Source organism: Micromys minutus (assembly GCF_963924665.1).
Source record: "Micromys minutus genome assembly, chromosome: 11".
Taxonomy (NCBI): Eukaryota; Metazoa; Chordata; class Mammalia; order Rodentia; family Muridae; genus Micromys; species Micromys minutus.
The window spans coordinates 29,996,357-30,013,196 of NC_137980.1; the positions used below are offsets into that span (position 1 = coordinate 29,996,357).

Genomic DNA, 16,840 nt, shown 5'->3' on the forward strand with positions numbered 1-16,840 from the left:
GTACTCAGGACCTCTGGAAGAGCAGCCAGTGCTCTTAACTGCTGAGCCATGTCTCCAGCTCCTATTTTTTATTTTATATGTGTGTTTTGCATGTATGTATGTACACTGTGTACATGTCTGGTGCTTGTGGCAGTCAGAAGATGGCATTGAATCACCAGGAGTTCCAGAATGTTGTGAGCCACCATGAGCGTGCTAGAAACTGAACCCCGGTCTTCTGCAAGAGCAACAGTTGCTCTTAATTGCTGAGCCACCTCTCTAGACTTGCATAATCTTCAATAGTTTCCCCTTGACACTTTGGCTGGCAGGGGATTTGAAAATCTTTCCAAAGAAAAATTCCCTTAGTAAGAAGCTAGTTGATTAGACTTGGGTTCTGTAGTTCATTTGATCTCCAGTCATGAAGTGGGTTAATCTAGAAACTCCTTTAATGTTTAATGGATGTTTATAAACAGGGTAGTGCCATTTGTAGATAAGTCATTGAAGATTTAAAGATATTTTCATATCTTAGGTTCTTAAAAGTGGTATCATTTAGATCAGCATCAGGGGTATCCTCCAGTTAATTACATATCAGTGTCAAGACTGCTTATTTGGTTATTTACACGTTTCTTAATGTATTTTTTAAAATCTGCTTCAAAACCTGGTAATGGGTTTTTCCACTTTTCTTCCAGCACCCGGGCGTCTCTGTAGAGGCAGTGCGACCATGGAGGTGGTGCCGGCTGAGGTGAATAGCTTGCTTCCAGAGGACATAATGGACACGGCTATAACTTTAGTGGATGAGGATAGTATTGAGGCTGTAATTGTGTCATCCCCAATTCCCATGGAGACAGAACTGGAAGAAATTGTCAACATAAACTCTACTGGTGACTCTACAGCCACGCCCATTTCCACGGAACCAATCACAGTGTACAGTAACCACACTAACCAAGTTGCAGTGAATACCACAGTTTCTAAAGCAGATTCTAATACCACAGTGAAACCAGCATTTCCAAGTGGCCTTCAAAAACTTGGTGCTCAGACTCCTGTGACTATATCAGCCAATCAGATTATTTTAAACAAAGTATCACAGACATCTGATCTTAAACTTGGCAATCAGACCCTTAAACCAGATGGACAGAAGTTAATATTAACAACTTTGGGCAAGTCTGGTTCACCAATTGTTTTAGCACTACCCCATAGCCAACTACCCCAGGCTCAGAAAGTTACAGCTCAGGCCCAGCCAGGAGATGCTAAGTTACCACCGCAGCAGATTAAAGTAGTTACCATTGGAGGGAGGCCAGAGGTGAAACCTGTCATTGGTGTCTCAACACTGACCCCAGGAAGTCAACTGATTAATACTACAACTCAGCCCTCTGTGTTACAGACCCAACAGTTAAAAACAGTACAGGTAAAAACAAAAAAGGGCATATTACTTAAAGTGCATGTTAAAAAGTTAAACTAACTCAAAGTTGTGTTTATAGGGTTGTCAATTGCCTAACTTTTAATGAATTCTTTTGAATGTTTTAAGTACTTGTGTGGATTTGTTTTGTTGTTAAATTTAATATGTCTAATGCTCATGAACATTTTTTACTAGAGAACTTATGGCAAACTAAGTTTTGGTTACATTTTAAATTGTATATTTATAGCCTTTTATGCATTTTATACATATTGGTAGTTTTGACTACAGAGTGTTGTTTTTCTAGTATAAAGATGCCCAACTTACTGCAAAGCTACCAAATCAATCCATCTCTTTTTCTTTCTTTCTTTCTTTTTTGGTTGATTAATGATTAAAGGCTAGATAAACTTTGCTGTTCTAAAATCCCTTAGACACAGCAATAACTGATGCTCACCAGTGTTTGTCTCTTGCTTGAAACTGTCTCCATCACTGTTCATGTTTGCAGTATGAGGAAGATATTGAATCAGAGTTCATTTTGAGTTAAACTTGCTGGGTTTGAGTCACTCCCATGTTACCCATAGGCTGTGGAACTGTGGATAGTATGTACTCTGAAGTTTTTTCCTTAGCTTAAGATGGCTACTTGATCATTTCAAACAAAACAAAACATAGTATTGTATAGTTTTCAAAACATTAAGGATCCTTCAGAATAGAACTTAATAATATGAACAGTATAATACAAGATCACCTGGGCATACGTGAAATGTTTTCAGTTTTTGATAGCCCCAAAAGCTTCTTTAGGCCATTACAGCACTTAAAATATAGTGATTCACTTAGAGGGAAAACAAAGTACACTTCTATTTTGGAAGAGTTGTCTTTGAAAAGAAACCAGAAAGCAGCCAGTTGTGACTCCCCCCTTACCTTTAATCCCAGCACTCACAAAGCAGAGGCAGGCATATACTCTGGGTTTAAGACCAGCCTGGTCAACAAAGAGAGTTTCAAGATGAGCCATCTGTGGGTGCTGGGAGTGGAACCTAGGTCCTCTGCAAGAGCAATGCGTTTTTTTTTAAATTGCTGAGCTTTGTGCTGTCAGGAGATCACTCTAGCAAATGAACTACAGACCACACCAATTTACTTTGATTCCTAAGCTACCCTAGAACAAAAGTGTCAGTAAAATAAAGAACCATTTTCAAGGGCACACACTACATGAAATCAGGTGTGCTGGTGTGTGTCTGATTCCCATGCTCAGGAGGTAGAGGCAAAGGATAGAATAAGGGAGTTCAAGGCCAGCTAGGCAACATGAAGCCTTATTTTTAAAAACTATGGTTTCTTAATGGATCTGGAGATCATTATTTTTAGCAGTGCTAGGGAATACTACTGTAAGAAGAAGATGAGGTCGTCCATTTGAATAATTAATGTGCTTTTGTTCTGTTGAGTAGACTTTTTCTGTTTGGTGAGCCTATAACATATGATGGTGAAAATCAGGAAAAGGGGAAACACTTTGAAGTCTTACTTTCTAGCTAAGGCTCTGTGTTTCTGTGACTGTCCACCTCTGTGGTCCCTTAGTTCATGTGCAGATGTGAAATTCCACCTTGCTTTAGAGCTTTACCGAGCACACTGGGCTATTTCCCTTTGTGTCTCTAGGTTATACCAACTTTCTAAAGTGCAGTTAATTTACTCGGATATGTCATAGTTTGCAAGTTGAGTGTATTACTATCACCAGTGGATTTCCTTTGAAGAAATGATCTTATCTTGTAGGTATTTGTGTCATAATGTTCTCAGGGCTAGAGAGTGGCACTGTGAGGGTGAGTGCATGTCGTCTGTACTTGGAGCACAGGCTGCCAGTCAGATGGACTGCTATTGTGAGTCATCTCCAGTAATAACACTTTAGGGTCTCAGTGTCCACATCTGCCAAGAGATAAACTATCTAATGTTCTTCACACACTAAGCTCTGAGTTTTATGCCAGGTAAGTTTCTACTTCTGCCTTTTAGCAGTGATGTCTTTGCATTTAGTGACAATTGCAATATAAAAACATTGAACTTGAACATGGTGGCTTGTACCTGTAATCTCCACACTTGGGAGCGAAGGCCCCACTGTAACTGGTTCAGCTCTTCTTCTGACATGTGTGTGTGTGTGTAGCTCTAAGTCTGCTTGGTGTGGTGGTTCATGTCTGTAATCTCAGTACTTGAAAAGCTGAGGCAGTTCATAGTGAACTCCGGGCCTGTCTTAGTTGATAAATGAGGGCATGTCTCAAAAACAAAACACGTGAAACTGAGAAGAAGAAAGAAGGACAGTGTAGCTGTAAAGTTGGAATTTACCCTGGATTTGAGGTAAATGTGGTCATGAGTATGTGTGCAGCAGTGCCTCATGATTCGTATTGCATTTTTTTTAAAATAAACCCTTTCTCCTATAAAGCTTTATTTATTTATTTATTTATTTGTGAGTACCCCCTTTTTTTTTTAAGATTTTTTTTTTATTTATCTATGTGAGTACACTTTTGCTGTCTTCATACACCAGAAGAGGGAATTGAATCCTATTACAGGTGGTTGTGAGCCACTATGTGGTTGCTGGGAATTGAACTCAGGACCTCTGGAACAACAGTCAGGGCTCTTAACCGCTGAGCCATCTCTCCAGCCCCTCATATTGCATTTTTAAACCTCGGTCTTTTTATTGCTGAATAGCTTACTTGGAAAACTAATATTGTGCATACACTCTCATTAAACATTACTACTAAATTTTACAGTTTTCACCATCTGTATGTTTCAGAGAGACTAAAGGTTTATTGGAAAGTAGAGCTATAAGGACACATGGGCTTATACATAGGATCATACTAATATTTTGAAGAATGGATTTATTTAAAATGTTTTGTACATTAGTAAATAGGTACATTTGCTAAATGACCTGACTTTACTACTATGTATGAATGTTGTCTCGTTTTACTGCATATATGTTTTATGGAGACAGATAGCTTCATATTTATGTTTCAGATTGCTAAGAAGCCTCGAACACCAACCTCGGGCCCAGTGATCACGAAGCTGATTTTTGCGAAGCCAATTAATAGTAAAGCAGTTACGGGACAGACAACTCAAGCATCTCCACCTGTCGTCACAGGTTATGTGTCCTTATAGTTTATCAGTTTTGTCTGTCTGCCCTCTATTTATAAAAGGCTCTCTGTCACTTTAAAATGTGTTAAGGCAATTATAGCTTATTTGTTAGTAGTTTTTCACTCCTTTTTTATTGAAAATATTTTTTCCCATTCAATATATTTTGATTATGGTTTCCCCACTGCTCTCCAGCTCCTCTCCCCAGCTCCTCTCAGCCCCTCTCCCCACACTCCTGTCTTCTATCTCTCTTTTTTTAGAAAATAAATAGAAAAGAAAAAAAAAAGAAAAAAAACAGGATAAAAAAATAAGACAACAAAGAGAAAGCACAAGAAACACACAGATATATAAACAGAAAAAAACCTGTAAAAACACACAATAGTGGGTTTGGAGAGGTTGCTCAGTGGTTAGAGCACTGACTGCTCTCCCAGAGGTCCTGAATTCAATTTCCAGCAACCACATGGTGGCTCACAGCCATCTGTAATGGGATCTGATGCCCTCTTCTGGTGTGTCTGAAGATAGCTACAGTGTAAATAAATAATTCTTAAAAACAAAACAAGACACACACATACACAAAATAGTAAATCATAACCCAGTTACTCTGGCTGCATATGTAATTCTTTATGAATGGGAAACTATCAAATAATTGTTATCAAATAATAACAATTTAAGCTATAGTATGTTTACTATCACTCTCTTTAATGTCCTTGATGTTTACCCAGTTCTTTTTTATTATGTACTTTAAAATGTGTCATTACCAGTAACTATATCATTTCAGATATTTAGATTTTAAATGCTCTGTTAAAAATGTAGTTTAGGTAGTAGAAAGGTTGTTTGTGCCTCAGACCTTGTTATCAATTTACATGAGTCTAAAACAATAACAAAATTCAAAGCTATACAGCTCTACCTGACTATCATGGATTACTATCACGATGCTGTTGTCCAGTCCTTGGATCATTTATAGCATGTTGTAAGTTAGTCTCGGCTTTGCCTTATAATTGCAGACAAAATGCTCAATATTTGTTGTGTCACTTACCTTGTTTATGAGGTTGTCATGGCTCTCTGCATGCTAGGCAAGCACTCTGTCAACCAAGCTGCCTTCCCTGCAGAACTGTGGGTTTAAGTTCAAATAGGAAGATGGCTGTTGTCTGGGTAAAGTACAGAGAGGAAGAAGACTTGTCGCGCAAGTCCTGAGTTGGCCCAAGCTTGCTCTCTCTCTGATGGATCTGGCTTACCTATGGTTCAGGGGGCACTGCTAGGTAATCTAATATTAGATATTTTTAGGTTTTATTTTGTTTCTCCCTATTGTTCATTAGGGTCTCACTAATGTCTCTAAAGTCTGTATATATATGTATGCATATGTAAATATATATGTGTATATATATATATGTAAACTAAACTTATATAGAGAGATCATCACTGTGTAAGTTTTTTTTCTTTTAACTATTACTAAAACTCATCAACTGATGTGTTTCCTCTCATTTGCAGGTAGGGTTCTTTCACAGTCTACTCCTGGAACTCCATCAAAGACTATAACAATATCAGAAAGTGGTGTTATTGGATCAACTTTAAATTCTACAACACAGACACCAAATAAGATAGCCATCTCACCTTTGAAGTCTCCAAATAAGGTAAAAAAAAGAAAATTAGCCCCAAATGCCAAATATTGTGGTTGATACTTTTATTTTCTTACAAGTAACTTCAAGTACATTCATTTTATATATATATATATATATATATATATATATATCCCCAAGAAGAAATTGGTACTTGGTGAATACAGAATTGTTTTACTAATCAGATTATTTTTTTCTTTTTTTTTGCTTGTTGGTTTGTTTAGGACTGAGTCTACTGTATAGCCTTCGGTGGCCTAGGACCTCAAATCTTCCTGCTTCTGCCTCCCCAGTGTGGTTCTAGGCAGGATGGTCATGGACTCCCCCACCTTGTTTATTAGTGGGTACTGAGGATTTGACAAGCGCTCTGCCACTGACCTCTACCCTCAACCACAAGCAAGGAGTTTTGGCTAGTGAAGAGTTTAATTTACCTAGCAACAGAGTCATCATTGGTGAATGTTTTTAGTGAAGAATATGATGTGGTTGGTTACTCTTCAGCTGGTATTTAGCACAGTGACCCTTTGGTTAGTAACCAGCCACAGTGAGTTTGTGACGTAAATGCTGACGTAACTTTATGGAGATGGGAGCTGTGCTGGGTAACACCAAGGACTGGGGGAGGATGCGTGCTAAGCCTACGATCAGTGTCTGAGATTAACTACTTTTCATTCAAAGTATTTGGAAACTTGCCACAACTTGTTTTTATTTTAAAGTGGCAAGTATCTAACTTACTTCCGTAAGACTTAGAGATGTCATTATACCTATGTAGAAAAGCATACAAAGCAGGTATATTTTAAAAGTCACATTATTTTTTTTTCTGTTAGATGCCACCCTATGAGTTTGGAAATATACTATTTTGTTGCCAACTTCCTCCTTGATTTGTATCTATTCATAAATAAAACAATGTTGAATGTTTGCTTTCTATAACATATAAGTATGATATCATACAGCTTATTAAAGTTGGTATTCAGATACAAAGTAGTATGTTCATACAGACTGTTTTCTATAACGGAGAGGATTCGGCTTTTTGTCTCATGCACGGGGGCTGAAACATAGAAAGAGAGGGTTTTAATCTCAATCAGAACATCAGATGAAAGCATTAGAAGCTCTTATGCAGAATTTTAATTATTACAAGTAGACTGATAGGTATGTGTGCACACGTGTGTGCACGTGTGTTTGTGTGTGTTCGATACTAAGGTTTATACAGAGAACAGTATTCTTTTGTCTTCAGAGTGTTTCTATATAGCCTAAGCTGGCCTTGAACTCAAGGCAGTCTCCCACCAGCTATTTAGCTTACCTGATCAATCCTGGCATTATGTCCCACCATGTAGAGGTAGAGGCTAGCTCTACCTCTGTTCAGCTCTGGTCCTCCTGTTTACTTCTGTGTCTGCTGGCCAATCTCTTGGGTGTCATTTCTTCAAGCATCTCTCCCTGTCTAGGCTTAGTGACAACCTTGTTTTGTTAATATTTCCGACAATCCTAACTCTTCTTGGTCTTTGAGTCTGACTTCCTGGCTTCCATGTTGAACATCAGATGTTTGCTGTCTCAGCCCTTTTGACTTGCACTTGTCTCTGCTGGAGGACAGATTTCTTCTATTGAATTTTCCAAGTAATAAATTTCATAGGTATTTATTAGGCATGCAAACAATGTAATATGAAGTAATGAAATGATCTGTTTTATTTCTCTTGGCTTTAAGTTTAACCAATTATATCTTTTTTCTTGCTTCCATAGTATTTTTTTTTTTAGAAATGTTTGATATGGTATATTTCAGTTTCTTTTCTTTTTTTAATTAATTAACTTATTATATATAAGTACATTGTAGCTATCTTAGGACACACCAGAAGAGGGCATCAGATCCCATTACAGATGGTTGTGAGCCACCATGTGGTTGCTGGGATTTGAACTCCCGACCTCTGGAAGAACAGTAAGTGCTGAGCCATCTCTCCAACCCCATATTTCAGTTTCTTTTTCTTTCTTTCTTTTTTATTTTTTAAAGATTTATTTATTTTATGTATATGAGTACACTGTAGCTGTCTTCAGACACACCAGTGTTTTAACATGTCCAGTGTTTTAACATGCAAAACTAATTAATTCAAAAGGCAGAGAGTGATTACATGGTAGTTCCAGTGAATACATAAAATCCCTGGTAATACTCAACTTCTACTTCGGTAAACAAATTTGAAGCCGCAAAAAAAGGAGTCTCATAACTTAAAAAGGAAAAAAAAATCCGTAAGAGTCCATGGTTTTAGCACAGCATTAAGTGATAATACCTACTTTTGATACTTACTCAATTCTGTAGATCTGAGTTAATGCCCAGCAAGAAGAAATATGGGATTAGAATGAATATGAAAAGTTATCATAGTTCACTCATTAACATTATTAATATGTGCTAAGAGACCAAATCTTTTGGGTTTAGACTCCATCTTAGAGAACCTGACCTAAATGAACTCAAGTTAACTAACAGGCTGGTACCTAGCACCAGTTTCCAGGTCATTCCCCCAACAAATCTGCGCCCCCAGGTTACAAGCCTGCTTCTGATACTTCAGTTTCTAACAACTACCAATCAGAAGAAAAACAGAAGTTAATGGTTTGGCTCCCAGTACCAGCCTATGTTAAAGGCCATAATGAACCCCCAGTCAGATGTATACCAGGTTAGATACCTACTTCTTGCCTCTATAAATGCTTACCTGAAACTAGGCTCAGGGCTCCACTTTCCTGCTGTTTCAGGGTTGGCAGGGAGCCCAAGGTGGAGCTTGAATAAAGAGACCCTAAGGAGATTACATTGGAATTGACTTCTTGGTGTTCTTTTGGGGTTCATGAACATTTCCTGGCACAACATGCATATAAAATACCACAAAATAGTGACCACAATGGAACCATTGAAATTAAGGTTTAAGTTTCACAAGATGACAAGATGACTGTACATATGGCTGGTGTGTGTGTGTGTGTGTGTGTGTGTGTGTGTGTGTGTGTGTGTGTGTGTGTGTGTGGTTTGTTCCAGGACTGGGGATGGAGCTTAGTTGATCCAGTGCTTGCCTAGTTTACATGAAGCCCTGAGATTCAGTCTCTAGCAGTGCATCAAAGCGGGCATGGCTGCACACAACTGTAACCTCAGCACCTGGGGAGGTGGAGGCTGGTGGCCACAAAAGTCTCAGACATTAGCTTGGTATTCATGTCTTAAGATGTGTGTGTGTCTGTGTGTCACCACCATTCCCTGTGCCAAATTTAAAAAGTATTTTGGTGTTGGGACTTGAAACAAAGGTATGACATACTCTGAGCCTATGTTTTATCACAGAGCTATATTATTCAGCTTCAAGTAATCAGTGTTCTATAGTTTTTTATTGTAGAACTCTTTCCCTTTTCTGGTTAAGTATGTGCATCAGTATTGTGGGGTTTAGTTTTGTGTGTTTGTGTTGGTGACTTGTGTGATCAATTTCCTGACATCTGTCTCAGAAAGTTTGCTGCCGTTGGCCTCCAGCAGAACTGTGGGTTTTAACTGTTGATTGTGTCTTGACACTTGAGTTTGTTGTTTACCATTAGATTTTCTGTGAATAATAGCTGTCATCTGCCCTTCTAGTAGGAATAGTGTCTCTACCTTGATTGACGTGCTAAGACTTGTAGCACTTTTATTGAGTAAAAGTAGTGAGCATGAGCATTTTTTTCTTGAGATTTTTAGGAAGTTCTTCCTCATGAGTAGAGTGCTTGCTGTTGGGTTTTTGGATGTGGTCTCATGATTATGTTCTTTTTGTGTGTAGTGTGGTCTCACATATTTGATTATGTTCTTCCTGTGTGTAATCAGGTCTCACATGATTATGTACCTTCTGTGTGTAATATGGTCTCATATGATTATATTCCTTCCGTATGTAATTTCTTGAGAGCTGATATTATCACAAAGGGGTTACTAAGTTTTTTGTATCTGTTGAGATGACCGCATGGTTGGCTGCACTCTACTTACCGATAGACATGTTGCTCTTTCTCCCTTACTTTGTAGTTCAGCTCGTCTTGGCGCTCTGTGTGGCCAGGAGTAGTCTCCAATTCACGACAGTCCTCTCCTAGCTGTAACAGTGCTTTTAAGGCGTTTGCTGTTGATGTTGTATGGTCGTGGAAACCCAAGTCAGACTTCACACTGGCTAGACAGACACTGTAGTAATGACCTCACACAACTGACTAGTATTTTGTTGAGGATTTTTGCATGTTTGTTAGTCAAATATACTTGTCTGTAGGGTTTTTTGTTTGTTTGTTTGTTTTTTGGTTTTATTCTTATTTGCTTTTGGTGTCAGAATAATATTGGCCACATAGAATAAGTTTTGAATAATTTTTTTATATTTTTTGTACTAATTTAACCAAAATTGGTGTGTGTTGCAAATGTTTAGTTGAATGCTTTAGCAGGAAAAATATCTGGTCCTTTAATGAGAGGACAGAAGAAAGATTTGATACTGATGGAAAAACTGACTCAGTCTCAGGCTTGTTCTTGTGCCTGTGTTCAGGAATCTTTGTTGCATTGTATAGTTGTTGATAACAATTATTTATGATCCCTCATATCCCTATGATGGGGTTGTAGTCATTCCTTTTTACCTGGCCTGGCCTCATTCGTACTGTAGTGGCCAGGTTAACCTGGAGTTGCAGTCCTCCTGCCGTGGCCTCTCAGATGGTAGGGGGCATGTGTCCCCACATCACACATGCCTGTGAATCAGGAATTGCTTCTTTTCTCCTGCCATATGGGTTCTGGACTTGAATTCAGTCTGTCAGGCTTTAGGTAAGCCCCCTTACCCATTGAGCCACCTCGCACACTTGCCTGCTTCTTGATTTCTTTCAGGTAGGCCAGGCTAGCCTGGAACTCTTTCCACGTGTTGGAGTTACAGGCATATGAAGCACAGTGCCCAGAAATGGTTTTTTTGTTTGTTTTACTTTTTTTTTTTTTGAGACAGGGTCTCTCCATTATGTAACTCTGGCTATCCTACAACTTGCTATGTAGACCAGGCTGGTGTTGATATTCCTGTTTCTGCCTCCAGAGTGCGAGGATCAAAGGCATGTGGCACCACACCCAGGTGTCTCCTTTTTTTTTTTTTTTTTTTTTTTGAGTCTTTTTTCTTACTCTAGCTAAGCATTTATCTTTTTTAAAAAACAGCTTTTTATTTTATTTTTAAGATTTATTTATTTATATATTATATATAAATATACTGTAGCTGTCTTCAGACACACCAGAAGAGGGCATCAAATCTCATTACAGATGGTTGAGAGCCACCATGTGGTTTCTGGGATTTGAACTCAGGACCTCTGGAAGTGCAGCAGTCAATGCTCTTAACCGCTGAGCCATCTCTCCAGCCCCTAGCTCTTTTCTTTTAAATTGACTATTGTAGCTTGTAGTCTTTCATGCTTTTATTTTTGTTGTTATCTTTGTTATTCTTTCTCCTAACATAGTGTCTGGTTTGTTCTGTATTTTTGGTTTCCTAAAATATAACATAAGTTGTTATGTTTGAGATCTTTCAAGGCTTTTGATGTGATATATTTCCATTTTTATTTTGTTTTCAAGGAATTTAAAGTATTTCCTCTTGGTTTCTGTAATCTGTTATTTCAGAACAACTAGGCCGATGTGGTGCACACCTGTATGTTAATCCCTATATTTAAGAGACTGAGTCAGGAGGATAGAGAAGTTCAAGGCCAGCCTGGACTAAGTAAGTAGTAAGACCATCTCAAAAAATAAAATAAAAGAAAGAGAATAAGTTTTAAGTTTTTTATGTATTTGTATAGTTTCCAAAGTTTTATTACCTTACAGATTTTTACTTTTGTTACATCAAGGCTGGAAAAGACTCTAGGTGTGATTCTAGGTTTTACATTTTGTTGAGCTGTATTTTCAGGACTATGTATATATCTTAGAAAATGATGTATGAGAAGAACATGCAATTTACAGATCTGGGGGAAATGTCCTGTTGGTTTCTGTTAGGTCTGTTTGGTCTAGGGTGCAGCTTAATTGATGCTTCTCTTGATTTCTGTCGGATGATTGTGTGTCCCAGGCAGTAGGGTGTCATGGTCCCTTACTGCTACTGCACTGGGGTCTGCCTCCTCCTCTTACTATATATTTATAATTGTTTTCTTTTGCTGAATTAACACTTCATCCCTTTGACTCCTTGGTCTTAAGACAGTGGTCTTTCTTATATCTCTTTACCGTTTTTAAATTGAAATCTATTTTACTTAATATAAATATGGCTACTCCTGTTGCTTTTGGGTTGTTTGCTTGGAATATCATCTTCTACCCCTTTGTGAGTTTCTTCCCAGCAACATGCAGTTGGGCCTTGGCTTTTTCATCCAGTCATTTCAATAGGACAGTTTCACATTTAAGGTTGGTACACTTAGGGAACCTGCTCTGTTGTTCTGTTACTGCTTGTTTTTTTTTTTTTTGTTTTGTTTTGTTTTGTTTTGTTTTGTTTCTCACTCTCTTACTCTCTTCCTTTTCGGTTAAGCATTTTATTCTAGTAATGTGTTTTGATTTCTTATTTTGGTCTCTATTGAAGAGTATTGCTTTGTGCTTATCATTAGGCTTACAGTAAAACTTGTTTTGATTATAGCAAGCTGTTTTGAAATGATTTCAACTTAGGGATATTAAAAGTCATAAAAAGAAAGAGTTTGTAAATATACTATTAAAACTTGTTTCTGACATGGTGGTCATGTCTTTAATCTCTACACTGTAGAGGCAGAGTCAGGCAGAGCTCTGTGAGTGTGAGGCTAGCCTGGTCTACATATCGAGTTTAAGGCCAGCCAGAGCAGCTCCGTAGTGAAACCTTGTCTCAAAATGAATACATCTTTTATCACTGTGGCCTGGACAGTGGTCCAGGAGGGAAAAGTCTTTGCTACCAACCCGACAACCTGAGTTTGATCCTCAGGACCCACATGGGAGAGAGAACTGACTTCTTCTGCAAGTTGTCTTCTGACCTCTGTACTCATGTAATGGTATGTTTATATCACACAAATAAATAATTAAATGTAAAAAAAAATGCATCATAGTACCTGAGGCTGCCACAGTAGCAGAAAGACTGCCACAAAATTAAGGCCAGGTTAGCCAGGGCTACAGCGTAAGATTGGTTTTCCCCACCCCACTGTGTGTGTGTATATGTGTGTGTACTTGAGACAGTCTCATTTGGTCATGTCTGTCCTGAAACTTCTTTGTAGACCATGTTGGCCTTGAATCCATGGAGACCCCTTGCTTTTGCCTCCTGAGTTCTGGGATTAAGTGCAATGGCACAATAAATCCTTTTAGAGGCTATGGAATTCAAATACAAGTTTATAGAGGAAAAGGCAGTGTACAGACTTTTTGTTGTTATACATAGTTTGTGTTTCAGTTAATACAATTGATAGTCAGCTAATTGTCAACATAACAATTACTTTGATGCTCTTGGATATTGAGGCAGAAGGATCCTGCCCTTAGAGCTAGTCTGGGCTACTAGTGAGACCTTTGTCAGAGAAGGGAGGGAGGAAGATGACTCCTAGGTTTAAGTGAATGTACTTTAAAAAACGAAATAGCCATTTATATTTACACATGTGAGTATATTGTAGCTGTTCATCTCTCCAGCCCCACCATAATTTTTATTCTATTTTCACTCTTTATTCGGAAAATAGGGCAGTATTAAGTTTTAGATTTTTTAATGAATTAACATGGTAATAAAAGTATAGTCTGAATTTGGAGAGTAAGTAGTTTTCCAGTTTGGGGTTAGGAGGTGCAAGATCATCTCCAAAGAAGAGAACACATATCAGTGAGCCACAAGAGGGTTTGGCTTCCACTCACTGAAGGCAAGCAGTGCAGTCCAGGCTAAGCATCCATGATTTTTGTCAGAGCAAATCAGTCTCCAGTTGTCCAAGGTAATTGTAGGTACAAGAGAAAAAGCAACTGCAGACTGACTTATTAATTGATCTGGATGATTGAAGTGTCCCTCATTCCTGAGGTGGCAAAAATCTTCAGAGTGACTGTTGGAGCAGGGGACCTTTCATGTGCTCCTAGTTATTACACAGTGCATAGAGACTGGTGAGTGTTAGTCCTGCCTGGCCACCACTTGCTATTTCTCCAAGACCACCTGTACATTTACACAACATTCCCGTCATGGTTCCAGCTGCTACTGTGTTGAGGTCATCGTCTGCATCCTGTGTTTCCTCAGTGATAAGCACTATAGAGCAAAGCCAGGGAACCTAGTGTATCAGCCCAAAGTGCCCTTTGCCTAGTCACCATATTCAAAATCTGTACATTTCTTGGTTTGGATCAGGCCATACTCTGGGTTTCCTTCAATCCTAAATGAAGACTGTCCATTGCCCTGAATGCAGCCCTGTCATGCAACATCCTCCTGTGGTAAAGAAAGGTAGTTCAAATCTGCCTAACTGGTTTTATTAGCTCCAGTTGGAATATAAATCTATCCGTATCCTGAACAAGATAGAATGGATCCACATTTCAATAAGGAGACCGGGATTTATACCAGTCAACGAGATGCTGGCCAAATAGGTGTTTGAGTAACCCACTCCTGGTCTGAGGAAGCCAACTAACCCACTTGCTCTGTCATCCACCATGAGGTTGTAGCAAACAGCATAGTTGTTTGGATCCTGTGCTTCTTGGTGTTTTTCAACTTGACATAACCTTAGATATGGGAAGAGGAAATCTAAATTGAGAAAATGCCTCCATAAGATTGGTATGCAGGGGAGTCTGTAAGACTTTTTTTCATTTTTTAGACAGTTTTTTGTTTTTTGTTTTTTGTTTTTTTTTTTTAATGTAGTCCTGCCTGTCCTGGAGCACACTCTGTAGACCGGGCTGTCAGGAATTCTCCTGGGGGTCATTATGCCTGGCTGTGAAGCCTTTTCTTTATTAATGATGGATGTGGGAGGACCTAGCTTTCTTGGAGCAGTACCACTCCTGGGTGGGTTTAAGAAAGCAGGCTGGAGCTGGAAATGACTCTTTCAGAGGTCCTGAATTCAATTCCCAGCAACCACATGGTGGCTCACAACCATCTGTAATTGGGATCTGATGCCTTCTTCTGGTGTGTCTGAAGACAGCTACAGTATACTCAAATACATGAAATAAATAAGTAAATCTTTAAAAAGAAATTGCTTTTTGCCTACCTGAGGCTTAAGTAGAGAGATTTATGCTAATTGCACCGACAAAGGAAATCTTTAGAAAGCCCAGCAGAGACTTTGTTCTCTGGTTAAGTCTCATAAAGAACATTTGAACAAGCGTAGAAAGTTTAGAAAGGAAAAATATAAAATTTATGATTTGAGGGGCACTAGGAAGTGAAATGGAACTGAATCCTATGTTCTAAGAGATAACAGATTAATGGATTTTGGGGCAAGATCCTGTCCAGCTAAATTTAGATCTGGGTAATACACACTTTTAATCTAGGAGACAAAGCCAAACAGATGTTTGAGTTCAAGAACCAAAGCAGGTTCTAGGTGAAAAAGAGCTTAAATCCAGACGTGGTGGTACACTCCTTTGATCCCAGTATTACAGGCGACAGGCATGCAGATCTCTGAGTTCAAGGTTAATCTACAGAGCAGGATCTGAACAGCCAAGCTTAGTGAAGGATTTGGAAAACAGAAAGCTAGTGATAATGTAATTGAACAAGGGGCCATGTTTTATCTCCTGCAAGCAACAGAACTCAGCAGCTTCAGCCATGTGGTTCTCTCTGACTTCAGAGTTCAAATAGAAGGGACTACTGGGACACACATTCGGCAGGAAGTGATCCAAACAGTGACAGACAGCAAAGCTGAAAGTTAACACAGATCTTGACAAGTGGCCCTTTAGTCAGCTGCTCTGAAGCCCCTGCATGACTGCATGATGGTGTGGATGTAACCAAAGGAAAGGCTGCTTTTTCCTGAGCCACCACGAACAGACCAGTAAGAGCCCACTGCACTTCTGGGCTCCACTGAGTCTGTTCTCTGGATTTGCATATTGCTGTTTAATTTCTATTACAGTATATTTAGTGTGTGTATACTTGTGTTTGTGTTGGAGTGTGCATGGAAATCAGAGGACCATTTGTGGGGAGGCTTACATTTGTTTTGCAAGCCTTTCCCCAATGAACTGTATCCCTAGACCTGATACAAAGATTTTCAAACAAAATTTAAAACTGAGATTAAGAACTCAGCAGTTTAGGTTCAGGTTAAGGACAAGGGTCTTTTCCCTTTCTCCCTCTTTTCCCCTTTGCTTGCTTGCCTGCCTGCCTTCCTTCCTTCCTTCCTTCCTTCCTTCCTTCCTTCCTTCCTTCCTACCTACCTACCTACCTACCTACCTACCGTTTTTAGAATTTCCTGTGGGTAGACCCACATATAAGAAAATCCCACAGTGAATTCTTGAGGCAAAGGGTATAAAGTAAGAAACAAAGAGGACATAGGACAATAAGAATAAGTTTGTAGATATAACCAATTAGTATTTTTAAATGTTTCTTTGCATGTACATGTCAGGATCAAGACTAGGTGTGTGTAAGACTGGACCACTGAGCAAGTTTTCCAAAGCTCTTAAAATGTTTAGTCCCAAAGAAAGTCAATAAGGAGGCGGCAGGGCAACAACAACAGCCAGGTGGTTTGATAGGAGACCACAGTTTGTGACTTATTCAATATTTAACTGTATGCAGGGTGTAAACTGACTTGGGCAGCCAAGTGGCTTAGTGGGTTAAAGTGCTGTCTGTACAAGTGTGTGAGTGATCCCCAGGGACAAAATTGACTCACATGTGTCCACACTCAAACATATACATCATGCCTCACATACATAACAACAGACATGCATTCTTAAAAA

At 38.9% G+C, this 16,840-nt stretch overlaps 1 protein-coding gene and 1 pseudogene across 5 annotated transcripts in view; one reads left to right on the plus strand and one right to left on the minus strand.

Annotated features, from left to right (window-relative positions):
- LIN54 (lin-54 DREAM MuvB core complex component) overlaps window positions 1-16,840 on the plus strand; it is a 52,320-nt gene that overhangs the window by 15,691 nt on the left and 19,789 nt on the right. For 2 of the 4 annotated variants that reach the window (XM_080924976.1, XM_080924977.1), the window contains exons 2-4: window positions 666-1,381; window positions 4,355-4,478; window positions 5,957-6,099. In XM_080924976.1, the coding sequence (XP_080781102.1) occupies window positions 698-1,381; window positions 4,355-4,478; window positions 5,957-6,099 (951 nt within the window). In that variant the 5' untranslated portion in view covers window positions 666-697. The remainder of the gene's footprint in view (window positions 1-665; window positions 1,382-4,354; window positions 4,479-5,956; window positions 6,100-16,840) is intronic. The other 2 variants (XM_080924978.1, XM_080924979.1) reach the window with 1 other exon arrangement.
- On the minus strand, window positions 14,029-14,512 carry LOC308427062 (mitochondrial import inner membrane translocase subunit Tim23-like; annotated as a pseudogene). The gene has a single exon. The product of its transcript is annotated as a mitochondrial import inner membrane translocase subunit Tim23-like (transcript).